The sequence below is a fragment of the Poeciliopsis prolifica genome, unplaced genomic scaffold (genome assembly GCF_027474105.1).
Source record: "Poeciliopsis prolifica strain line A6 unplaced genomic scaffold, Auburn_PproV2 SCAFFOLD003, whole genome shotgun sequence".
NCBI classification, from domain to species: Eukaryota; Metazoa; Chordata; class Actinopteri; order Cyprinodontiformes; family Poeciliidae; genus Poeciliopsis; species Poeciliopsis prolifica.
In genome coordinates, this window is record NW_026562378.1 from 16,273,078 (window position 1) to 16,300,033 (window position 26,956).

Consider the following 26,956-nt stretch of genomic DNA (forward strand, 5'->3'; position numbering starts at 1 on the left):
TTATAAATTACTTTTGTCTTATTTTGAACTCAGATATTTGGACAAGAAGCTACTGAAAATACATATTTTCTGTTTTTGTCTGTTTTGCTTCCTGAAAAGAGATTTTAACGCTGGTGTGATCCAACATGATTTCTCAGACTGGACCATAATTTCCCTGAGCTGACTATAAATTAGCTGCTCAGTTCACAGCCAAAAACCAAATGATAAAATCTTCTTAGGGGCGACCGCTTCATTCTGCAACATGACCAAGATACTGAATTACTCGCCATCAAGCACATCCATCCCGAAATTAATGCGAGAGAGTTTAAAATGTGGCTTTTGTGTGCTTTTAAAAATGATGAATGAGAGGAAAAATGTTTGCAGTGACCACAAGACAATCTAGAAGCAAAAATAATCAGAAATCAGTGAGTATTTTCATCAGGCCTGCAGACTTTCCCATAGCAAGTTAAAGATATTTCATCACTTTTCTTAGCAGAAATTAAAATATCATTTAATGTTTCTGATTTTTAAACAGAGTCCATTTATTTTTATTAAAATTAAGTTATGAGGGACTCTAGATGCTAAAACAGATTTTTTTCTGTTTCACGATGAATTTGATTTTGGCACAGTTCTGTTAGATTTGAAAAAATTATCTTGATGCTTCCAAACATGCTTGTTTTTATTGTGGCAAAAATATTTATATCTTTGTTTCTCAGAAAACTTTTTCCCAAGAAGCGTTTTGCTTCTCCTCAAGGGGTTGGTATTATGCATCTTTATTGCACAATTCAATAACTGCTGGTATAAAAATAATGTATATATTAAACATGACTTAAAAGAAATTTAACACCTTGAAATTGGGACTCTGTCTCTTTAAGAAGCTCCTGCTCTTTCCAAAACTCCACCTACAGCACAACAGTGCTCTGATATTATGCTGTTTAAAGCTGGTACCAGGAGCGCTGGTCAAAGGATAAGTTCAGCAGACTCACAGGTGTTCACTAATTGCTGCTGCCGCTAGTCTGGAGGAGCTACTATAAGATACTCTTTGTTTTCATTATTATCTGCCTCTCGCTGGAAAATAACAGTTCAAATGCATCAATAAATGTTCTTGAAAAGTGCAAACCTCTCACTGTCTGACTGTAGACGGTCAGACAGTGAGAGGTTCTGCTTTAATTCCCCTTTAATTAAATGTCCAGACTCTAACATTAACAGGTCAACATACTGAGTATTTAATAAACACGTTGGATACCTGCAGACAATAAAAATCTTAACAAAAAAAACCCGACACCACCGTGTAAACAAAATGTTATAGTTCATTTCTCCTAAATGTCGACAAAAGCACTGAATTTAACATTTTGCAAATCACAAATCCTCGTGTGAGCGACGGTTTGTCTGTAAAACATTATCACAAAGACCAAAGGAAATTAAACAGCGCATCCCAAACAAACTGTGTTCTCGATATCTGGAGAAACAGGAAGGAAGGCCTGAAAATGCTACAATAAGATGCTCTTTCTTTTCATTACTATCTGCCTCTAGCTGTCCTGAATGGCCTCTCCTGCCCCCTTAATAAGACGCTTATGTCCCCGTTTCCCTGCCGGGCCTCGGGGTTTTGCAAAGGCCTGCTTGTGAGCGTACTGCTTAGGATGGACCTCGTCGTACAGAAATTCCTCCGTCAGCTCGTCTCCATCATCAATCTCCAACTGCGCAACAAAAACACAGAACATTCATGACTCAGAATGCAACTTTGACCTTGTATAATTCATTATAATCCACTTCAGGTAAATAACTTTGACATAAATACATCACCGTCTGGTTGTGTAAGTTTTAGCTCATCTGTCACCTGTTTATTTCTGGCAATGAGTTTAAATAAAGCCAGATGTTTAAGCCTCAAAATGCAGCTACTCTTTTAGAAATTCAGACAGAAACACTCACCACACTGCAAAAACACACAAAATCAAAGTATTTTTTCCAATGCAAATATCTTAGTACTCTTACAAATAGACAAAACTAACAAGCAGCATTTCAGTAAGACATAAGAGCTTGTTTTAAGTCAATACTTCACGAATATGTACTAATTCCACTTATAAGGCATTATAAGTTGTTTTAAGTGAAATAATTTTCTAGTGGAAATCCAATATTTAAGAATTATTCAGTTCAAACCAGCTCTGTTATGAAAAGTTACTTGTCCGTTTTGTCTTATTTCCAGTGTACTGAGATATTTGCACTATAGATATCTTGGTAAGATTTTGTATTTCTGCCGTGTGCATGAAAGAAACGTACACAGCATGCGCCAAGTCATGAATCTGCATGTAAAACTATGTTATCTAATGTTGTGGCCCATCCACCCCCCTCGCCGATTTGTCCATCTGTTACCTTTTTGGCTATTTCCAAGCGGTAATCCCTCTCCATGTCCTCCAGTAGTCGACTTTTGCAGCTGGAATACAGCATCCGCTCCTTAATGCTGCAGCTGTATCCTGGCATGGAGTATATGAACACTGCAGAGAGCAGAGAGCATCAAAACAGTCAGAAATACACGCTGCTGGAAGGAACTTTTTATGTAAAATTCACCTTTTGGCATGATTTTATTCTTCCATTTGGGTTTCTACTGCCTCTAAAAATAGTTCAAGCTGTTAAAACAACACAAAGTCGTTTCCTGGTAAGAAATTATTTTTTCTCATGTTTGGAAAACTACCCATTTCAAAAATCTCCTGATTAAGGCACATTGTATGGGCACTGCCCCGTTACCTAGCAACCAAAGCGGAATTCCAGCACATTTGGTCAACTGGTTTTACTTTTTACTTTGAGAATAAATTCATAATATTACTAGATCAAAGCTGTGTTCTTATGACTTTATTCTCTTAATTGTATCTATTTTTTATTTTCTTAGTGTCATCCTTATTCTGCACCATAAAAAAACCTAATATTTTAAATAAAAATAATAATAATAATAGTAATAATAATAATAACCTACTTGGATAAGTATGCACACTCTTGAAATAAACCACTTGTTAAAAGCAACTTGATTTGGAAATATTTGCCTGCTCTGCTTTGCAAAGGTTCTCCAAATTGTTTGAAGTCAATAATAAAAACTAATAAAAAGGAAATAGTTTCCAGTTAACGCATTTGAATAAAGTCTTGTCATAAGTGAAAAAATCTGATAGTGGAAATAATACTTGGTAAGATTTTGTGTTTTTTGCAGAAAACTGAGAACTTTAGTTTCATCTGGAGAAAAGTAGCCCCAGATCATGATGCTGCCACCACCATGTTCGATTGTGGTGTTGGAAAGGTTCTGGTGTGGCTTCATCAAACCATAACACATTAAAATTTCAAAAGAGGATTTAAAGAGCTATAATAATTCATAAAATAACACTGAGTTGATGAAATGGGTGAAGATTGTTACTGTTTGCTTTTTAATCTCTTAAATTGTTTAAATGTGTTTTTAAAATGTAAAAATTCATCTGGAGAAAAGCAACCCCAGTCTGATTATTTGAGTTTTTGTTTTATGTGTTTTACGGTATTTCATCGTCTTTTTTTCTATAATGTTTGTAAAAGTACAATGTTATTTTAATGCTACTATGCCACAGACTAATTGGAATCCTTGGAAAGATAAATAAAAAAAACATCTTCATGCAGGGTTTTAGGCGGTTTTAACCAGATAAAGTTATTTTCTTCGGAAGAAATGAATTTTACTTTGCAACCCAGATAAACGCAGAAGAGTGTTTTCAAATCTATAAGACTTTGCAGAAATTCCTGCAGCTTCTTTTTCATCCGTTTTGGAGAAAAGTTTTTGAAAAGTCTCAGCCGTCCCATATTTTCTCCACTTATTGATGACTATCATCTCATTTAATGCTGCGGGTTTTTGTACAAAGGAAGCATTTTCATCTCCTTGCAAGCTTTGGCTTCAAATGAAGGAAGTAAACTGAGTAAATACGTCTCAGAGCACAGCTGAACTTTATTTTCACTTAATCAGATTCTCCATAATCAATGGCAGGTGTGAACTCAGGAAGCCTGAATACTCTCATTGTATTAAAATATGTTTCAAGCAAGAACAAGTTTAAGAGTTTGTGCATTTATGCGCTTCCGCTTTTTATGACACATTTACAAATTAGTTTTTAGTTTTATTGCACAGAATATTTGTCACTCTGTGGAAAACGTTTTTAATCAAGTGTTCGCTTTACTTTGGACTCTAAAAGTGGGCCGCTATTAAAATGTTGTTTTCCTGATACCAGGAAAAGGCGGAAAACGCGGAAAACGCATGCAAATTTAAACAAACCCAGCATTCAGGCTTCTTGATTTCATTCCTGCCTTCACTTGCAGAGAATCTGACTAAACGGAAATAAAGTTCTGGTGTCCTAGAGGGCTTTTCCTGGAAACTGCTGATTTGCATACTTTAGCTAAAGCCATCATTTTCAGAGAATTACTGAACGTCAAAAGGATCTCATTGCACAAATATATCAGTCAGCAGAAGGATGCAAATAATTCAAAACACGTGGCAACCGTGACATTTCAGAGACTCAATGTTTTTCTGTAATTGATGAAAAGAGTGAAGCTGGCCGGGATCTTCATGTGAAAACTGTCGTCTGCTTTATCTACGTTTGTTGACGTAGGACAGAAGCTGCACAACAGACCTGGCCAACATCTCCCAGAACCACCTGTGAGAATGAGCAGCTGTCTGATGAAAGCCGGGACTCCAGAAAGTGTGTTTGGAACCAAAACAACGGCAACAACAGAACACAAGTGAAACATGGAGGTGGCAGCAGCATACTGTGGGATTACTTTACATCAGATTCTGTCCAGAGGAAGTCGGTTTTTACTCTAAACCTTCTGCTATACTGCAAAAACACAAAATACTACAAAGTGTTTCGTTTTTGGAGCAAATTTCTTTAGTTTAGGAACTTAAAATGAGATAAAATTAACTTACAAGTAAGTTTTCAGCAAGATGTAGGAGCCAATGATTCCTTAACATTGATGAAAAAGTACTACTTCTACTTTCAAATGATCTCACTTATAAAATGGGAAAAATGTCTCGTTTAAAGTGAAATAATCTATCAATGTAACTAGAAGTTTATCATCAATATTAAGGAATTATTTACTTAAGTTTCTAAATCTTACAGAGTACTAGTTACCTGACAGATTATTTTACCTATACCAAGACATTTTAAGTGAAATAATTTGGCAATGAAACTGAAACGTTTACATCAATGTTAAGTCAAACAAGCTCCTGATATAACATGCTGAAAAGTTACTTCTGAGTTAGTTTTGTCTTATTTCAAGTGTAATAAGATATTTTTAATAAGCCTTTTTTTCTATTTGCAATGGAAACTAAACCAAAAATATCTGGATTTTGTGTTATTGTAGTGGAAAAAGCTGGAAATACCTTTATTTTTATTTTGTTTTTGAGCATCACAGCAAACATAGATGCAAATGAACAAAACAAAGATGTCAGAATGACACTGCAAGAGTTTAAAAAAACCACATCTGTGGTCACTTGAAGAAGGCTGTGAACCAGAGATGTTCTCTCAATCTGACAGATTTGAAGAGATTTACTAAGATAGTTTAGGAATATATTACGAAGTCAAAATGTGGGATGCTCATGAATTTCTAACCCAAAAGGAAGCTGCAGCTTAAAGCTGTGCACACAAATTTAAAATAGCTTTGTTGTGGCTGTTGCACAAGATTCATGTTACATTAAACATAGAAAGAGCTTTTGAATTACCTTATTTTTTCTTTAAATTAAAGAACGTTGCATGTGACAGGGTTGTGCACCGTTTCAGATCCACAGTGTCACAACCGTTTTTTTCTCACTTAAATATTTGAAACAGCAAAATAAACTTTTACTTTCAAAATTAATGAGTGAACTAAACATTTCTTTACATTGTTGCAAAGTGATGAGAGGAAAATAACTCAAACTGAGTTTGTGCAAATGTTGAGCCGATGGTAGAAGCAGGATTATTACGGTACAGTGATCAGGAACGTACCAACAGATTCCAGGTAATCTCCTTCATGGGAGTGCTTGTAAAGGAAGAAGTGATATCTGGGAGTGTCTTTGGGAACCCGGCGGGGTAAATCACGAGTTTCTGTCGGGTTGGCGTGGACCAGTTCTATCGTCTCCTTTTCCACATCCAGCCTCTGGAAACACCAGAACAAACAAGAAGAAGCTAAGCGACTCTTTGGTTGTTGGTTCAGAGACGAGGCTCTTCCTGCTCACCAGCTGAACATAGTTGACGCGCCTCTGGGCCAGCAGGTGGAGGCTTCTTTTGGCCGACTCCTGCAGGGGAAAAGCGAGGCCCTGAAGTGTCTGGTGTTTGCTCTCCACGCTGATTTCTGTCTTCACCTGAAGGGGGCAGCACAGCATTTACAGGATATGTGAAATACCTAGAGTCTCAAATTGTTAAAAGACTGATAAAACTTTCTATAATAATTTACAAATCCTTTTCTAGCAGCAAATCCACTTCTTCACTTGTTTAATTCAAGTATTGCATGTTCAGTTTATTGTTGAGTGGGTAAAAATATATATTTTTTGGCCCTTGTGGCCTTTGGAGTCAATGATTTTGGCCCATGTGACAAAAAGTTTGAACACCCTTCTGTAAAGCACAGGGATATAGTAATAATTAATGAACATACCTGTTTTACTTGGCCCTGGAAAGGAAATCATAACAAAGAATTACCTTTTCAAATAAAACTGGAGACATAACATCATGTAAAAAAGAATTTGCCTCCTTAAGCCTTTGTAATGTTTTTGTTTCACTTAAATGTTTCAGACCTACTTTAATGTCAGAAAAACATGCTGAATAAGAACAAGAAAAAAAAAAAGGTTGAATCCTGGCATGTTCTCTCAGGGTACTCTGGCTTCCTCCCACAATCCAAAAACATGATTTGGTTTCTCTGAATTATGTTAGCGAAACAATTCATTTAAAACATAAATGAACTGTGGAAAAGCATGTTTGTGGTTTTTAATAAACTAGACATTTCCAGGGCTAATAATAGCCTGACTTGTCGATTCAAACCTGGCTGACAACATGAAGTAGGCCAAAAAAAAAGACCTGAAAAACTAACACATCATGTTCACATCTGAAGAAATTTAAGACAAATGAGAAACAACATCACTGATAAAGGTGGATGGAGTCTCAAAAACATACAAGAGTAGCACTACTTCAAAATGTTTATGCTCAAGAAAAAGTAGAAAGTATCAAAAACAAAACAGACTTTGTAAAATTTAAGACCTGTGATTTACATATTAAAGTCCAACTTAGTTTTTAAAGCCTTAAGGCTTTTAATGATGCATGGACACCCCATAACCAACAAGCAGAGTGGCCTAGTCAAAGCTCAGATGTCAAGAATCTTTCAGATGGAAAAGATTAATTGTTAGTAATTGCAGTTCAATTTTAAGAAATTAATAAATGACAGCATGATGTGTCGACAGATTTTTAAAAATTTACTAAGGTTACCTCTGTGTGATGGTCTGAAACATTTAATTGTGACAAAATAAACCAAATAAAAACAGAAGAAATCTCTTTTCAAGCTATGTAATGAATTCCAGAGTCCACTGCAGGTAGTAAAAAGGGAGGCTGGTCACACACAAGCAGACGGCGCCACGGCAGACAGGCTGACTCCTCACCTCTGTGATTTTGATCCTCTGCAGCTCCTGCTCAGCTAGCGTGAGCGGAGCCGGACCCGAGCAGGACGACACGTAATGCTGGTAACCCTGCAAGCAGACGTCCTCCTGCAGCAGCAAAGCAAGAAAGAGATCGCCATTAAAACGCAGACAGATTGTGAACACAGTGGTGAATTTAAAAGGTTTTTCACCTCTGCAGTGCCAAATATCTCGTACTTCACGTGGCCGCCGCCAAACTCTTTTTTCACTGTAGCACGAGTGGCGGCGTACAACATCTTCTGCTTCACCTTCAAACGGCAGACATGAATTCATTGATCAAAATCCTTCCTTCATGTAGGTCGCAGCGGTCAAGTTGGACTTTTTTTTTTCATTGTTTCACCAATTAAAGCTGCAGGATGTAACTTTTATAAAGTTTTACATATTCATTAGAACTGTCATTTTGTCGCAACACCATAATATAAAGCAGATAATCTGTGAAAACATGTTAGCTCCTCAGCCTTCTCCTGGTACTGTGGACAAATATACAGCTCTGTCAGAAACAACCAGTCAGAGTAAGAAGGAGTGTCTTAGCACTGTCAGTCATTCTCATGTATATGCTGCTCACACCCTCCGCCTTGCTCTTAGCTAAGCTACAGCTGGTTCACCACACCAGAGCCGGCCATGAATGCTAAGGCTAGTTCGTATGGCCTCTGATTACATAATTTCCCAGAACAGTAAGTTGTTTTTCTGCCATTAAATGTGTGTATAAACAAAGTGTGTATGCACTTTGAGGAGTGCATACACAAGATTGATTGACAACACTAAGACGCGCCTCCTGTTTTTAACCAGAATAAGAGCATTTCATCAAAAAGCAATAGTAGCTTTAATAGATCAGGGAGAAGTTAGATTTTTTTGCAGATTGCCTGTCTCCTATTAAACTGTCATGGCATAATGATGATTATAACAATGAATATATTAAAAACATTTTCTTAAGTTACATACTAAAGCAGTTGTGATGGTGTATTCAGTATTGCAAGTGCAACTTTCACCCTTTTTTCTCCAAATATAACAAAGTTCTTGGACTAGTTTGTTCGGTTTGTAGGACGTGTCCAAAACCTGAAGTTGTTGTTCTGCAGTGGATTCACACAGTGCGTGTAAATGCACTCTCTGGGTGGCCTTTCAGCCTATGTTGGTACAGGACATGTTTCAATGAGAATAATGACACTATGTGACCAACTTGCATTGTCAGCATCTTGTTTTGTATTTGTGTTGGGATTGTGATGCATATTTCACATTAAAACGCGTTCATCTCTAAGTCCCAGAACCCTTCTCCTTTCTAAACTCGATGATGTCTGGACGTTCCCATACTGCTTACACTTCTGTAAACACCATGCGATTGCTTGAACAAATCAGCATGGCGACTTCAGACATCTGGGAATTGTTCCCAAAACTGAACCAGAATTGCTCCACAGCTCTCTTCCTGATATCTCAACTTATTTATTTCTTTAATTTAATTTGAAGAGAGCAACAAAAAAAATCTTAAGTTATGTTTCTCATTATTCTGGCATTTAGCAAACATAGTTTTGGTGACACTATGTGACCAAAACTATGGTCACATAGTGTTGGTCACATCTCTGGTCTATTGTCAACATGCATGTTCAGTCTGCAAATTTTCTCATATTTAGGTTATTGGCAACATTTAAATTTTACCAATATGTTTTATAACTAAGTGATATTAGCATTTTGGAGCACTAGAAAACTCGAGTCTTATAGAAAACATCAGAAAGGAGTTATAGGTTAGTGGTTGTAAAACTGGAGCAACATTAAAAACAATCAGAAAATCACCAGAGAGGAGCATTTGAAAGGTCATAAGGTTATTTTATGCAATTGCTTGGCTGCTAGATTGTGGGATGTGTTGCCTCTATTTTTATGCTGCTTAGATTGTACTGATTCCTGCATTTTCTTTCAGTATAAAACAAAAATCATACAACTCTGCCTTGATCTAAAGAAGCAAAAAGAAGCAAGCAGAAAAAAAGACTCCCTGTCCCCAAAACAATGAATATTTATCAATTTAAAAGCCAAACACATTTGCATCACTGCCATAAAAAATGTCCATGACTTAAAGATTTCCAGCTGAGCTGATGCTCCTGTTTCCTCCTCCTCATCTTCCTCTGCATGTCTTCCTCAGAGACGGATTGATCAGCAAGGATGAGATGTTGGCGTATTTCCTCCGGGCCAACCCTCTGCTCCAGTGTAAGATGGGACCAGGATTCATAGATTGATTTCAAAAAGTTGTTTTGTCTTTTTATATCATCTAAACATGTTTCAACTGGTTAAAAAACTAAACATGCACAAAGGTTTTAATGAAGCATGAAAATGTGATTACTTCCGCTGAATTTAAATTAAACTAAAACAGAGTTAATATAGAGTTTCATATTAAATTTTTGAGGTTGGTGTGTCTCCCTAAAGTTTTGTTGCCGTTATCAACATGTTTTTCTTTTCCCTTACTGGAGACTGGTCGGGAGACCAGGAGATGAAAATCCACTCGTAGCCCAAAGCATTCTGGGAGTCGAGGCGGTACAGGACGTAGCAGGGCTCCTGGTCGTCCAGGAGAGGAAGCAGGAAGTGGTCATAGTCCTGGTCCCAGTGCCTCTGTGGCTCTCTGTAGGCTCCCAGCACCAGCTGCTCTGAAAATCAGACCAGTACTCATCACATACCAGAGCCGCTGTCGTGTAACACATAGAGCCGCCACATCTAGATTTCACACCAGCAATAAACACGGAGAGAGATTAGAATAACAAGGATGATTTTAAAAGTTTTCTTTACAATTGAATCTAATTACGTAATTAAGGAAATAATTTTAGGAAGGAAATAGAGAAACAGACAAACTATTAAAACTTAATACTCAAAATATTTTTGTTTTAGAGCAAATAAAATGCTTCATATTTAATACATTTCTATGTCATATATAATCTATTTTTGATGTTTTGAGACTGTAATAAAAAAATCTCTATTTTTTCAAATCTATTTTTTTACATCTCAAACCCTTGAGAACATGGGTGTTCAAAATGTGATTCAGGGGCCACAAGTGGCTCTTTAGAGCTTCCATAATGGCCGTCAAAAACTTTAGCTAGAAATATTTCTAAGACATACTAACAAAAGCAGGTTTTAGCAGTTTTTTAGGGTTTTTTTATGAAATAATTTGAGTTCTGCAACAGAATTACAAACAATATTTATTTAGATCTGTTTTTCTTGTAATTATATTGGAAATTAGAGGCTATTTTTAAGTGTCCATAAATATTGACTATCCATAGAATAAAGTTTTACTATTTTCTTGATCTTAAAAGGTAAAAAACTGTGATCAAACCGTGGCTCTGTTGTTTGTCACCACAGCTAATTTTGCTGGATGATAAATTGTTCCAGTAATTATTGATAAACTATAATAAAAGGGGCTTCAGAGGAATAAAGACTAAAAAGCTGTTTCCACCCAACAGATGTTGTTTACGTGAACATCGCTAATTCATCCAAACTCTGATCATCATTTTCTTAATGTCTAGGTTGTTTCTGCACACTCTGACTATTTTCTTTTCATAATTATTTAAATGTACTCATTTATTTGCAAAGCTTTTGAGAGTTGCCATTTCTTAAATTTTGTTGTGCTTTCATGCACAATGACAAAGGAACAGTAACTAATATTATTTTGAGACCATTTTCAAGTAATATAATGACACCAACATAATAATACAAGTTCTCCCCTCTTGAAGACCAATAAACTTTAAATTGGTAAAAAAAAAAAAATAAAATAAATAAATAAAACACTGAGACTGAAAGATATTTTAAATATCAAAAATAAAACCAAAGATAATTAATAAAACAGAAATAAAAATTGTAAAACCAATAATAAACTGTATTATCAAAAAGGAAATTATGGAGCTCATTTTAATTTATCATGGGATTAATTTATTAATTGCTTATTGTGACAGGCTTTGTACTTTTTTCTAAAGGCCATGTGACAAATGCCTTTATTCGAGGCCCAAAATGGTTGCCAACCCCTAATCTAGAAGATTCAGTAAATTTTCCTAAAATGAACTGCTTGACTGACCTGGAAAGTTGTGAACGCAAAATTGAAAACAGATTAAACTAACAGAAACATGTATTTGTTCCCCAGATAGGTACTGCAGAGCCTTCTTGAGTAAAATCTGAAAACCTTGGCTGCTATGATAAAAGAAAATAAGATTAGGTTTGGAGTTAAAAATCCAACCAGGTTATTTTGTGTGAAACAGAGACAGAAACCTGGAGTCTGGTGTCCTTTGTTGGGTACTGGGGGGTTTCCCCTTTGACTCTCTTGGGACAAGTTTCTATTCTGAGCGGCAACACATTCCAGCTCTGCATGCACATACTTTCCATCAGCCGTTCTCTGCTGTCTTTATGCGTCTAAACAAGTACGAACCCAACTACTGACTGCTTTCTCACTTAAATGTGAAGTGTCAGCTCGGTGAATAGAGATCTCAGGGTGATGCAATCAGATGCAGAGATCTTGTTTTACCTTTGACACTGGAACAGGCAGAGTGCGTCACGTTCAAATAGCCGAGCGGCGACCAGAGAGTGCAAAGTGCACTGGGGTAGATTTAGGCCGACCATCCGGGTAAAGGGTTCTGTTTTCAGTGCTGCTACAGTCCAACTTTAATATTCATGTTCGAATCATTCAGGAAACTCCTAAAGCTTCATCTGTGTTTTAAGATGTTATATTTAGCGGCACCTGAACTGAAAACTAAATATCAGGATCCAGCCTAAACAGCATTCATGTGCCTGAGAATCATAAAGAAAAAAACCTACTAAATAAATAAATGCAAAATAAATAAAATTATATGTTTTTCTTTTTTCAATTTTTAAATTATTGTCATTAATATTATTATCCGTAGAGTTTCTTGTTTTGAGTTAGTTTGTAACCATTTTGTCTATGTAATATAATTTATTTGTTGGCTTTTTAGCCAAATACATTGAACTGGCACATGAATATTATAATATGGTTTCAACTACAAAGTGAGTCAGTAAGTGATGTATGCTCATGTTTTCTCTGTCCTTCTGATTGCACCCCTGGATATTCTCCCACTTCACTCATTTTATTGTGTCATTATCAAAGTGTTTATCACTGCTGTTAAAATGTCTTAACTCTTTCCCTACAGTTTTCACTTTAAAACTACAAAACACAATGAAATTATTGAGATTTTATGAGGGACCAACACAAATTGGTACATAACTGTGAAGATAAAAGACAAGATAGCCTCTTGTACTGAAATATTTCTAAATAAAATCCAGGAAATGTCATGTAGAAGTCACCTTAACAGTAAAGAATGCAATATTTATGCATTTCAATCTCTATCATTTCAGAGAACATCAGTGAACAAACAGCATCATCAGATGTCAGGGAGGAAGATATGAATAACTTTAAAGCAGGATAAGGTTATGAGCTTTAAACATATCAGACAGGAGTTTAATCAATTCAAATTCAGAGTTTCTCACAACTGCAAATTAACCAACAAATAGCAAATTTGTTGAAAAATGACAAACTTTTTATGGTAGATATTTATCAAAAATTGTAAGTTGTGGTTTTTCAAGAGGTCATATAAAATTTGTGTCTCTAAGTAAATTTTATGTAACTTAAGTGAGGGCAAAATGGCTCTTTGGATTGTGAAAGTTGCAGCCCTTTGGTCTAATCAAAGTCTAGACCGTAATCCTGTTGAAAATCTGTGAAAGTCTTGAAAACCGATGTTCCTAAATGCTCTCCATCCTATCGGTGTGAGCTGCTTCACAAAAATTGAGTGAAAATGTCTCTTGATGTGCAGCTCTAGAAGTTTTACAAAGTACTGATTTAGAGGACAAATTCACACAAATGTAAGTCTTTAATTCATAAAAGTTCTACTTTATCTTAGTCTATCACATAAAATCCCAACAGAATACATTTGATTGGGGGTTTGAATACTTTAGCAAAGGACTGTGTGCCCATAAATACTAGTACATGAAGGCTTTTCGTCAAAGTGTCAGATTAAAGCACCAACCTTTCTCTGTCACTACGCTGTCTGACATCAACCCTATAAATATGTGACCAAATATTTCGAGTGATCTCTCCTGTTCACAAAGATAGCCCCAGAAACCTCCCACATTGCATCTGACATGAATCATATTACAGCGTGACTTTGGTTCCACACAAAAATATGATGTTAACACCTCAGGAATAAACAGTTGCCTAGAAAGCTATTGCTTCATCCAGCTTTTCTTCTTACAGGCTGCTTTGCTTTCAGACGACAGCTGCTCTGGTTTTCATTTTCCCGAGGACAAGACTAACTTTTCCCCTACTTTCTTTTTTTCCCCCTGCCTCATCATTGCTGTAAATACCAGGGAACTTAAATGCTCTCGACACATGCTCTGTTGCTTGAGGGAGATCAGCCATGAAAACTGAAAATAGTTTGGAGCCAATTTCATTTGAGTCAGAGAGAATCAGCTGTTTTCCAAGATCTTTAAAAAGGTCATTTTCAGAGTTAGCTCCTGACTAGTTACATTTACTCAATTACATTTACTGGAGTAACTTTTTGGAAATAAATTACTTTTACAAGTATTTTTTTGCTACTTTTTAGTTTAACTCGAGTAACTATTGTTGTTCTTACTTGAATGAAATTTCTGAATACTTATTTTAACCAAAAAGTCACTAGACACAAACGTAGATTTTGTTAGTTTCATAAGTTTTATATTGAAAGTAAAATAATTTCCAAGGTTTGAAATAATCCAATGTAAGTTTAAAAAAAAGTTAATCAAGCTACATTTACCAGATTCTTACAATTCCACTAAAAATAGAGGAATATCAAAACTGTACAAATTTCCGGTGAAGTACTGGTTTATTTTTGTGAATTTAAAATTTATCAGAGTTTTTGTACAAACTCAGGCTTTGTCCCTGAAGGTCTATTTCAATAATCTGTGCCAACTATACAACCAAACTGATCCAGAGGACCGGCTTGTCCACTGCGGGGTCTCCGATGTCAGCAAGTCAAATGTAAGACTTTTTGAGGCCAGCTTGAATTAAATTTCAAACAGGAAAAAAGAAACTATAAATACTGGGGATTATCGAGTCCAGTGATGTGACAGCCAAATGGTGAGACGTTTGCACTTAACCGTTATAGACCTAAGCTAGCTAGGCTATATTAGCAGCTAGTTACCAACCGCCGCCATAGAAGACGTCTGCGCGCGCAACCTTTGCCGCACAGAAAAGTTCCAACTGCGTATCAGATGAAATAGTTCAGGTAACACAACTTAAGGCCGGTGATTAGTATAATATTCTTTTCTGTTTACGTCCCTTTAAGGGCTTTTAAGGATGCACTGGGTCACTCACCGTCCTGGATGCAGACTTTGATGAGGCGCGCCGCTCCGCCTCTTGCCCTGGCCAGGAACTGCCGCAGCTCCGGCGTCACCACCAGCGCGAGAAACATGGCGGGTCAAGTTGCGTCTTCCTGCCTAGGTTACCCCGGGGGTAACAGGGCGCGGGGATGTTCAAGGAGGGAGGCGAGGATGGTTTAAGACGAAGCAGAACCAGGAACTCCACCAAACCAAAACAATCGGTCCAAATTAGGATGAAGTATGAAGTCGTCCTTCTTTCATGCAAGACTGCAGAGCGTGTCTGGACTCAAAGTGTGACGGAATGAGACGGGACACTGCTCAAGTAACTGGGACAGTGTCATGTGGACAGAGGTGGAACCTGATCACCTCTCTACCAAATTTAGCTCCATCCCTGACTGTCCAGGCAGGGGTGCTGGCCTGCGGAGAGTCAGAGACCCAAAACTGAGGTGATGTAAACCCAAAGGCCAGCCAATATTTAATAAAGAGTGACCAGTCTGGGCTGACTGGCTTTAGATACTGGCTTTTCTATTATATTTAGTGTTTGGTAAGTTAATGTAACCAAAGTGACTTTAAGGAAACTATCCCTGACTTATTTAACTCAAATATTTCCACATGGGAAGATTCTGATGGTCAACAGATTGTGCAAGATGTTTATGCTCCAATAAAAATCAGGTCATACTGGGTTTCAACAGAACTATAGCTCTAACCTTACAAAGAAAACCAAACTTTAAATTAAATTCAATCCTATTAACAAATCTTCACTTAGAATTTGAACCTAAAAAATGTATTTCCTTCCCAAGTGCTTTAAAAAAACATGGAAGTATGTTATTTTAACCTTTTTACACTAATTTAAAAAATACCAAAGACCCAAAAAGAAATAATGGCACAATTTAAAAAAAAAGTCAAAACTATATGTTTATTTTACAAAGGAAAACAATTCAATGTTAAATAGAAATATAAAAAAGAAAACATGTTTTATTCCTACAACAGGTTATTTACAATTTGATTTTGTGACATTCACACTGCCCCCTGCTGGTCAGCTGCTGCTCCTACTCCTCAGTCATCAATTGTTGGCAGCCAGAAAGCCTGAAAGATTAAATTCATAACATTCACATTTAAGTCTCTTCAGCCATTGCTGTTTGCATATTTGACTGTTTATTTCTACACAAAGAGGCAGAAAATCTCTTAAATATTATATTAAAAATTGGACTTAAATTCTGTTTTAGTAGAAGAAGCATTCAATTAATGTTTTAAGTTGTGTTTTTCTCTTTTTGCTTGTTTCATGTTTTCATTTTTACAGAATCTAAACAAAATCATAAAAAAGCCCCTCATTTATAGACAAATTCAATCAAGAAATGCACAGACATGTAATGATCTAATGCCTGCTATTTTTAATAACTGATCAGTTTATATAATAGCTAATCTTATTTCTCAAAGAAACGTCTTTGTCAAGCCCGGGGCTTGACAAAGACGTTTTCTTTTTCTCAAACTCACCATGTTGGAGCAGGCACTGGCAAAGGTCATGAACTTTGGATTGAACTGCAGACAGGTAATGGGTCCTGTGTGCTTCCCGTCTAAAAGTGCCACCTTCATCCCGCTTTCAGCGTTCCACACATGAATCTTTCCATCTTCAGAGCCTAAAACACATCAAATGTTGGAGGTAAACATTCACATTCAGTAATAAAAAGCAGATTGTTGAAATAATGAAAGTAACTCTGGTTAACCAGCATCACTACGCTCCATGATCTCTGACATGACTGGGATCAGGTACAGACAGTGAGTCGACAATTCTACCGAAACACAACATAGGCAAGCAAAATTTTTATGAATGGCACAGTAAATACCTAAGCCTACCAAATATTGCATCAAAGCCATTCTTCATACTATTATAATGCAACAATATCAAGCGTATGCTAAATGAATGCTGTTTTATTGCACTGCAGGCAATACATTTTTTATTTTAAAATGTACTTTTACTAATACTGGTTAAATCCAAAATAGAATATGCCACTTTTTCATCTAACTAATCAATCATCAGAATAATCAATAACTAAGTAATTATTGGATGCAGCCCTACTAAAAATACAGAATTAGTTTTCATAATCAACCTCATATCTTCTGCAACTATTGGCACATTTATCAAGGAACCTGTAGTAAATTTTCATCTTTTAGTTCATATTGGTTAAATTTTATGTTTACAATGAAAGAAGCTTCATTGTAAACATGGTGCGTCTCAGAGCAGCTGTAGGATTTTAATAAAGCCTTCGATAATATCAAATGATAAAAAAAACAGTTAAAATTATATTTTGTGTCATCATGTGAGCTGAAATCTGTTACGTGCTTCAGCTGAGAACACTTCCATCCCTACTCCAAATAAATCAAATGTTCTTATTGCTGAAATGTTAATTTAAATCACCAATAAAGTAACATAAATACATGCTTATCCAAACTCACCAATCATCACAAACTGAGAATCAGGAGTGAAAGAAGCCTCTAAGGTAACACCTTTACTGTTGTTGTAGCCCTGTAGATAGAATAATAAACCCTCAGTATTGTTTTTTTTCCAGATTTCTATTCTCTGTTTTGCAGTGACTCCATCCTTACCCCGAAAGAATGCAGCACCGCCCCTTTAAAAGCGTCCAAGATGCGAAGCGCCCCACCGTTGGTTGAAAGAAGGATGAGTTTTCCATCATTGCTAAACTTGAGTCCAGTCCACTCACATGTCCGATCGTACTGAAGCTTGAAAGTTGCAAACGGACCCTGTTGGCAAGAGAGATCGATTCAGTTCTTTTTGGATCAATTTAATTATCCATCCATCCATTTTCCTCCGCTTTATCCGGGGTTGGGTCGCGGGGGTAGCAGGTTCAGAACAATCAATTTAATTAGTCAAATGTCAAATCTCCTTCATACCTTATCAAATGAGCGCAGATCATAGAGTTTAACCATCTCTGAATTTATTCCAGCTGCAAAAATGAGGCCCTCTGGATCAAATGAGCAAACAGGCTTCCCCTGCAGGTGCATCAAACCCTAAAAATGCAAAAATAACAGCAAATACAGCATTCATTTTACAAACTCATGGAGTAAGTCTACAGAGAACAAACAAACTCCAAATTCAATCTGTTAGGAAGGTTTAATTTTCACAGAACAAGTGTCAAACTACTTCTAACAAATGAGTAAATCTAGATGATTACCTGGCAGTTCGGTGAGCGCAGATCCCACAATCTGATAGTTTTGTCTAATGAGCCGGAAATAAATGTGTCATCCACAGGAGACATGGACAGAGACGTCACTCTGATGAAAACACACAGGAAGAGGAAACATGAAAACACAGAAACATCGAACCAATCGCGGAAACACGAGCACAGCACTCACCTTTTGTTGTGTCCGGGAAAATACCGGATATATTTGTTGTCATGAAGAGACAAATACCGGATCGTGTCTTAAAGATACAAGAACAAAATAAGTGGCACGAACATACCAAAATCAACGACTATTTCATGCATAACTGAAAAGAAAAAAAATCAATCTGAAGCTTGTCTGAAGATTGCACTCAACCGTAGGCAAGGCAGTCACTTGTACAGTTAGCTCCTGTATGGGGTAGAATCACAGACCCTCAAACTGTACAAACAACTACCTCAGGCTACAGCGAGCAGCGTGGCGAGCAGCTACGCAACACAAATCATCACCTGAGCCAAGAGTTCAAGCAGTTAATTGTGCGACCAAACAGAAATTAAAATGAAAATGGCATGCATTTGAATATACATCTTCTGAATACGTACCATCAATTTTGTTGGAACTGTAGACCACTGTGTTTGCAGCATGTGTATACCTGATCAGATCCACGCCATACTTTTTACTGTAGAGAGTTCTTTTGGGTCTGTCATAAATGGGATAAAAAAAAAACAACAACAATAAATTAGAGGAAATTAATCAACAGCAGTAAACAGCAGCACACTTCTATAATAATTTATAAACCTTACAAGATTCAGATTGGAGTCAGAAGCTTGAATATTTGCTACTTTTTACTGAAGCTCACCTTGAAATGCTTCAGATTTCTAACAGTTATGGGGACTAAAAAAAAATAATAATAAAAAAAAAAAACACACCACACTTTCCAGATTTATGTCTGCAAATAATTTTGCAAAGCACTAAATCCTTTTTCTTTCAGGTCGCGATGATGCACTACTCAGTGTTACTCTATCACAGGAGCCTCTTTGGACCTTCCTCCAGGACTCTTACTCACTTTGGCTAAAAATGATAAAGAACCAAATAATGTTTTAAAATATACATTTATAAACAAATGCTGGTTTTAGCAGTTCCAGTTTTTTTCATGAAACAATTGCACTGAAATTCCATAACATGATGATACTAAATATACCAGTCATTGACTTTCAGATAGATTTTTTTAAAGTAAGTTTGTCAAATTTTCTTTTCACTAATATTCCCCAGATGTCAAAAATCGCAAAGAAAATGTAGCCAGGCTCTTTTCCAAAAAAAAAACAAAACATGTTTTTCTTTGTTTCAAAATAATCTAAAGGGAGTAAAATGATTGTTCTTCAGAAATTACAATTTTTCCTATAAAAGATATTTATCAAAAATTGCAAGTTGTCTTTCTTTCAAGAGCTCATATAAAATTTGCATCTCCAAATGACATATTTTGGACTAAGTGTAAAAACAGCTCTTTGGATCGTAAAGGTTACCGATTCCTAGTCTAGGCTATCAGATAACACTTGTGACTGTAATACAAAAATGCAAAAACTTTAATCCTTCCAAACAAACAAGTTGGTATTCACAACTAAATCTAATTAAAGTCACAATGAGGTTGACAGATATCCATTAAAAAACTCCCAATTCAGCATTAAATTGAGAGCTCCTTCAGTGAAAGTTCTGCATCTTAAGTGCACAAATAAGCGTTATCGCAGATCCTTCCTTCCAGGAGACTTTATAAACATCACAGCTTCAACAAGTCTTGTAAGTTTGCTGTTATTTGCAGTTTTTCTAATTTCAAATGACATTGCTGACCACATTTGAACATTCCTATTTGCAGTTTTTTTTTTACTTCCTGCAAATAGTCTGTTTTTTATTACAAATATCTATGCAAATGTACATTTTCTGCTCCAAATAAAGATACTCAGCTGCACATTCCTGTTAATCTGAGTGTATTATTATTACCATTATTAAAGTATTTTTCTTATGTTATAAACTTTCCATTACCTTTCTGTAAATATGCACGTTCCCGCTTACCCTTAACTTGCTGCAGTGACAACTGAATTTCCCCACTTTAAATGTGCTAGTCCCGTTTAACCAAAAGAAGAAATGGCGGTAGAACACCTTAAATATTTAAGATCGAACTATACAACGCTCACTTGCTACAGCACCAGTTTGTCGTCTTAATTATGCGATTTGTTAAAAAACTCCAGAAATATTAGGGGGAATTAAAGCGCAATTTAGCCATCCCCTCCCACTTAGTTTAGCAGTTATAATATACATCAAGTATTTTGCTTGTGATAAATATAAAACTGAATATGGAATGGCACACAGACTTAAAAAAACACAATTAATGGTGGACCAGTTTTAACCAGCACTCATTTATTTTTAATTTCATGCTGCATCGCTCTAAGCACCGCAGCAGGCCTTAGCCTTTAGCTTAGCATAAAGCTAACATTAAAAAAAACAAGAGGAGCCGCTCTTACTTTCCCTCCTGGCAGTCGTACAACACTAAGGAGTCGTCGTCGCTGCTGGAAATGATTGCCTCTCCGTTGGAGCAAAAGTCGAAGCAATTAATTTTGTCAGAGTTTTCTCGGAACACTTTAGCAACCCGAAAGCTCCGGAGCACATTGTCCGTTAGCTTCATGGTGGCCTGTCTGTGTCTGAGGGGAAGCTGGCCCTCGTCCCGCTTTAGAACCACTCAGGGGTCACAGTTACGGTGATTTGTGGAGATATAGAAACAAAAGCGGTGCAAAAAAAGTTGCTATTGGGAAAATAAAGTCCCTAAAAACGGCAACCAAATCCCGCCTGGGGTAGTTTGAGTCGACAGCAGAGGAGGGACGAAAGTGTAACGCCTTCGCCACGTCAGTGACGCACAAATTATCACCTGACCGCGCAGTGGCCCAAAATGATGTTTTATCGCGAGATTTGAATGATGCCATAAACAGCACAAGCAGCAGGATTTGATACGGTTCTTAGTTTCATTAGTTCTTAGACATTAGTTCTAAATGTCTCAAATAGTTGCCAGGCTGTGTGTTCACTAGCAGCGCTTCCTGTCACATATAAAGACACATTTTTTTTTCTGTCTGTCTCTCAATTTTTACTCCCGCCACAAAATAAACACATGATGAAGAAAGTTCCTGGAGGACTTTTGACCCCGCAGAATGTAAACTCCCAGGTATGAACTGTTTTGGTTGCTTGTGCATTATCAAATAAAAATAATGTGGTCGTTCAGAATTATAATTGTAAAAATACGTAGATTTAATTACACGTGTATTCATAATGAGGACCATTTTCGGGACCTTTAATTTGACTGTTAATATTCGTATGCCTGGTCTTTATTATATACACTCACTGACAATACATCTAGTCAGTGAGTGACAAGATGTCAGTCCATATTTAGCTGGACCTTGTTTGTCTTTACTTTTTTTATGGCACACAGTCAACAAGATGGCTGAAAAAACAAACAAACAGGGAAGTTGTTGTAATGTTCAGGAAAACAATTTGGCATTGGATAACCTTTGGTCTTTAAACAATTTGTCCAAAGTGTGTTAAGAAAATACCCCCCACACTATTACACCTCCTATTACACTATTGACTGATACAAGATAGATAGGATAAATAAAGCCACATTCACTTAAATCTCCTTTTGTCTGGTAGAAATTTTAAGCAGTGCCTGTAAAGAAGAGATAAACACAGAGCTGAAATGCATGTTCACAGGGGCAGTGATCCCTTAGTTTAAATTAATTATTAAACAGAGTTCAAGCAACTCCAGTCACTGCTTGGTTAGATTTTTGCTTTGCTGCTGAACTGGAACACACACAACAGGCTGCTACAGGAACCTGCAGGCTGCAATCGACCTGAACCATCCAGACAAGTAGGCAGACTTAAAACCAGAATTGAAGAGAGTCACAGTTGGTTTGTAAAATGTGCACAATATTAAATTTTTATTCATTTAAAAAACTATTTAAGGTAGTAAATGTACATGCATTTTATCTATACTTTCTAAACTAAACTGTCAGATAAACATTTGAAATGTTTTTTGTGTAAGTCCAAACAGAATGTTGTACATCTTGGCTGTGGAAATTTGCTTTAAATTTGTCTGAAAGTCTTTGGAAGCATTGCAATGTTTACAGTAATCGATCATTTTAAGCTGATGTACATTTATACAAATAACAGTACTATAACACTTTGTATGCATGTAGTTTTTGTAAGGTTTTAAACGAAAGACATTTAATAGCATTATGCAAGTCTTACCTTCCTAATTTGACATGCTTTTCTTACTCTACACATCTTGCTGTATCAATTCCTCAGACCTGCTGAGGTGGCAATGGCCCGCATCCTGTCCTTGTTCCGGCCTCAACCTTTTCTGGCCCTCCTGGGAAGAAGAAACCCCATGTTCTGCAACATGTCCATGGACTCAGGAGCGCGGGAAACCTTCAGAGCCGCAGTGGAAGCTGTGCAGCCGGACACCGTAGTGCGGCAGAGTATAGAGCGTAACGGCGACTCGGTCGTTATTGACGGACACAGATTCACACTCAGTCACAACATGCACCTGGTGGGCTTTGGGAAAGCGGTTCTGGGAATGGCTGCAGAAGTAGAGAGGATTCTGGGCGATCATCTAGTTAGAGGAGTCATCAGCGTGCCGCATGGGATACAGCAGACTTTACAACAGCATGAAAAAAGGTGAGCAAATGATGCAGGAGCCATAGTGCATCACAAAAATAGTCTTGCTAGTTTTTTATTATTTTTTTGTTATTATTATTTGTAACAACCACCAAATTAATTTTCAATTCAACTAAATCCAGTCAGGAACGTAATAAATAAATAATGATCACCTGTTTGTAATTAAATCTCAGTATAAGTCTAGCTTTTCTGTGAAAGCCTCTGGAGTTTCTCTGAAACTCTGGAGGAGATGCAGGAATCCACAGCTCATGAAGACAGCGATCAGTTGTGCAATCTGCAAAGCCAACCTTTATGGAAGAGTGTTAAGAAGAAGGCCATTACGGAGAAACATGAGAAGTGTCATTTGCAGTTTGTCATGCATGATCTGGTCAGGTGAAACCAAAATAAAACTCTTTAGGCCTACGAAGGATAAATTAAAGATGAAAAATTAACACTGAACTAGACTCTAAACTCACCATTCCCACCATGAAACATGGCGTTGACAGCATCATGCTGTGGGACAACATTTTTTTCATCAGGGAGGAGATGGCTGGTCAGAGCTGAAAATTAAGGAATCATGGAATAAAGACAATCTTTTTATTTTAATATCAGTTTATTTATAAAAACAACTGTTGACCAAGTTGCTGTACAATTCAATAGATTGAAGTAAGATTACAATATTAAGAACTAGAAAAAATTTAATTAAAGCAAAAATACAAATTATATACAAACTCACATTATAAAAGAAACTCAAACTCTTGTCGTTTGATTCATTTTTGTTTGACTCAAACGCCTATGAATATAAATGGGTCTTGAGTCTCGACAGTTTCAGCATTCCATACATTAAACTCATCCAAAGTTTAGGAGTACAAATTGCAAAAGTCCAATCACTTCGGTTCTGCTAACTTTTACCTTTTGCAATCATTTGCCACTTTGTGTTAGAAAGTGTGAGCAATTTCAAGGAATGTTTACCTAATTTCTGAAACCTATCTAAAATATCACGAATAATATGGATATATATGACATTTTATGCTTTTTATCCATCACAGTCATTTGTTGCTAAAAGCAGACAGTCGGGTCAAAGTCATGGAAGGAGCCAAAAACAACCTACCTGATGACGATTCTCTGAAGGCGGCCGAAGGCATCAAGCAGTTAGCTACTGAACTGACAGAAAAAGATTTACTGCTTGTTCTAATATCAGGTAAAAGCGCATGATTTATTAAGAGTTCCACTGATTTCTATCCTGTTTACTGTTTATTTATTTACACACAGACAATGTATAAATTTCAATAAACTTTTGAAAGAAGAGATGTGTGATACCAGGTTATAGGAAGAAAATGCTAAGGAAGTAAACCAATCACACTACAAACCAACATGCAGTTCGCAAAGCAACTTCATCAATATTGACTACAGATCTGCTTGTTTAGCAGCCGTATTATTAGCCAAATGTGCGGGTTTGTTTCCATCTAGGTGGAGGCTCTGCACTGCTACCAGCACCAATACCTCCAATCTCGCTGCAGGAGAAGCTTGATGTAACTCGCAGACTTGCAGCTGCTGGCGCGACCATCCAAGAGCTCAACAAAGTTCGTCGAGCGCTCTCTTTGTTGAAGGGTGGAGGGCTTGCACACCACGCTCACCCCGCACAGGTAAGTTACAGCAGTCGTTTAAAGGGGCCCTATTATGTAAAATCTACTTTTTTGAGTTTCACATCATGTTATAATGTTATTTCCTCACCAAAAACATATCTGGAGACGTGTTGTCTTGATTCTTTCATAGTTGTTTCTGGGTGGATCTAGCACCGCCTTCGAGACTTCGCTCCTACTCCTCTGAGCCAAAGTTCCCCCCACCACTAAGCTCCTTCAGACTAGTCATCAGCCATTAGCAAACACCTGGTGGATCATCTGCTGAGCTCATTGTAGGAGCTACTTCTCAGTGAAATGCTGGTTAAAACGTTGCTCTACGTTAAGAGAGGAGCGATGTTGCGATGGCTTCCTGAAGGCAGAGTTTTTGAAAGCGCAGGAGTTTTTATAGAGATAGAGACCCAATTTTAAGGCACTAAATTACAAAGTCAAATTTCTTTTAAGTAGGAGTGCACCGAGAAATTGGCTTGATTGCTTTGGGAAATTGGTGATCGGTCGATACTTGCATGTGAAGCCGATTTTATCCACAGATCTTATGTACCTTGGCAAAGGTCTAGAAATCAACCACTGTCCTCTTCAGCTCTCCCCTGGTAGAGGTTTGACTGACAGCAGGTCGTGTCTGCAGTTAACAATTTTATTGCTGTATTTAGCATTTATTCGGACAAAAAAAATCAGTTTTACACAAAATCAGAATTGGCAGGTCAGGCTTTTTTTTTCTTTTTGTGATCGAAAAGAAAGCTGCAATCACTGAACCTCTATTTTTAAGACATGTGCATTTTTATAGCAACTGAAGGTAGCATAGTAACTTCATTGTGCTATAAAATGTATCAAACACATAATACTGCCCCTTTAACAATGTTTGCTTTTTAAAAGAAGAGCATATTTCTGATTTTCCAATCATTTCATCAAAGGTGGTTTCACTCATACTGTCTGACGTGATTGGGGACCCTCTCGATTTGATCGCAAGCGGCCCAACAGTGACATGCGAGGTTTGGCCGGAGGAGGTTTTATCCATCCTTGAACGACACAAACTTCTCAGCTCCATGCCAGCTTCCGTCGCGCAGGTCCTTGCGAGACAGGGTCCGCGCTGGAAAGAGAATGACAAGCACTCGGATTCACCTGGAGAGGCTCTCAATGCTGTGATTGGCTCCAACACCATTGCGCTCACCTGCGCTGGCCGGCGAGTTCGAGAGCTGGGTTTCCGTCCTGTTGTCCTTTCACCGGGAGTCTGCGGCGACGTGAGGCTCGTCTCCAGGCTGTACGGCCTGCTGGCCCGGTTCGCCTGTTCCCAGGAAGAACCGCCTCCGGAGATCGCAGCCGAAGTGCTGAGGCTCGGACCGGAAGTCGGCGTGGAGAGCTGGGACCTGTGCCGAACCATGCAGGTGTTGGGCGAAGGGCGAGCCGAGGGGTGGGGCGCCACATGTGTGTTAGCTGGAGGAGAGCCCACTGTGGAGCTGACGGGCAAAGGGCGAGGAGGTCGAAACCAGGAGCTGGCTCTCCGAGTGGGACTGGAACTGAGAGGCCTGGAGCTCCCGCCGCAGGGGCCCGTGTTTCTGAGCGGCGGCACCGATGGTCAAGACGGACCCACGGAGGCTGCGGGGGCCGTCACTGATGCGGGGCTGTACGACGAATCCCAAGCCCAGGGGTTAGACATCGACGGCTTCCTCAGTGATAATGACTCCTACACTTTCTTTTCCCGTCTGTCAGCCGGACAGCGTCTGCTGGTGCCCGGCCTGACCTGCACTAATGTCATGGATGTTCATGTGCTGCTTATCCCACCTATTCCCATTAAAATTAGTTAACACACAGGCTGAACAGTGCAAAATCATGAGTAGATCATCATGTCTTTCTTAGGGTTTTCTATTTTTATATTTGACACTCATTGTAAGTAGAGGTGAGTAAGTACCCAAAGATTGTACTCAAGCAAGAGCAGCACTACTACAACATATTCTCACTCAAGTAAGAGTAGCTGTCCAAGAAGTTATTCAAATAACTGAAAGTCTGAAAGACCTGAGTCACTGATCCAAACATAATTTAATATTTAAAGATTATATCATAAGATGCAAAGGGGCATCTCATAAAGTTTGTGGAAATGTTGGTATTTTAAAGATCAAACTGAAAATAATTGATATACAATGCTACAATTTGAAATAAAATTAGGCAAAATAAACATTTCCCCAAATAATTTTTTAAAACTTTAACAAAACTGCAGGTTTATGTCAGTGTTTTCCTTCTTAATGTAAAACCATTCTAATGTTATGTGCCAGCTGACAGCAAGGTTGTACATTAAAGTATCAAATATTATTCTCACCTCATCTTGCTCTTCAATAAAAACGAAATGACTACAGATTTTTATTTTAATTCAAAAGATTAAATGAAAAATAAAATCAAATTTTTTTTCATAAATTAAAATGTGTATTTGATTTTGTTTTACAATATTTTCATAAAATTTTTTGCTTTCCAAGCATGCAAACTGTGTACAATC

General features: G+C 37.4%; 3 protein-coding genes across 5 annotated transcripts; 1 reads left to right on the forward strand and 2 right to left on the reverse strand.

Annotated features, from left to right (window-relative positions):
• Positions 1-1,181: 1,181 nt before the first annotated feature.
• LOC129355334 (twinfilin-2) lies at positions 1,182-15,256 on the reverse strand. The gene is made up of 9 exons (XM_055024848.1): positions 14,955-15,256; positions 10,079-10,257; positions 7,783-7,878; positions 7,595-7,699; positions 6,601-6,615; positions 6,185-6,310; positions 5,955-6,105; positions 2,350-2,471; positions 1,182-1,676 (listed from the first exon to the last, which is right to left on the reverse strand). Exons 1-9 carry the CDS (start codon positions 15,049-15,051, stop codon positions 1,509-1,511), a joined length of 1,059 nt encoding a protein of 352 aa, XP_054880823.1. The 5' UTR covers positions 15,052-15,256; the 3' UTR covers positions 1,182-1,508.
• Positions 15,257-15,848: 592 nt separating this feature from the next.
• wdr82 (WD repeat domain 82) lies at positions 15,849-21,029 on the reverse strand. Its single transcript, XM_055024861.1, has 9 exons — positions 20,653-21,029; positions 18,739-18,836; positions 18,332-18,398; positions 18,151-18,250; positions 17,870-17,986; positions 17,564-17,719; positions 17,414-17,483; positions 16,454-16,596; positions 15,849-16,045 (listed from the first exon to the last, which is right to left on the reverse strand). The coding sequence occupies exons 1-9, from the start codon at positions 20,811-20,813 to the stop codon at positions 16,016-16,018; spliced, it is 942 nt and encodes a 313-aa protein (XP_054880836.1). The 5' UTR covers positions 20,814-21,029; the 3' UTR covers positions 15,849-16,015.
• Positions 21,030-21,115: 86 nt separating this feature from the next.
• glyctk (glycerate kinase) lies at positions 21,116-26,868 on the forward strand. Of its 3 annotated transcripts, none has more exons than XM_055024822.1 (5): positions 21,116-21,344; positions 22,481-22,852; positions 23,881-24,032; positions 24,302-24,477; positions 25,383-26,868. In XM_055024822.1, the coding sequence occupies exons 2-5, from the start codon at positions 22,497-22,499 to the stop codon at positions 26,271-26,273; spliced, it is 1,575 nt and encodes a 524-aa protein (XP_054880797.1). In that variant the 5' UTR covers positions 21,116-21,344; positions 22,481-22,496; the 3' UTR covers positions 26,274-26,868. The 3 variants fall into 3 exon arrangements, with proteins under 3 accessions (XP_054880797.1, XP_054880806.1, XP_054880812.1); XM_055024831.1 differs by lacking the exon at positions 21,116-21,344 and adding an exon at positions 21,965-22,043; XM_055024837.1 differs by lacking the exon at positions 21,116-21,344 and adding an exon at positions 21,996-22,084.
• Positions 26,869-26,956: the final 88 nt, after the last annotated feature.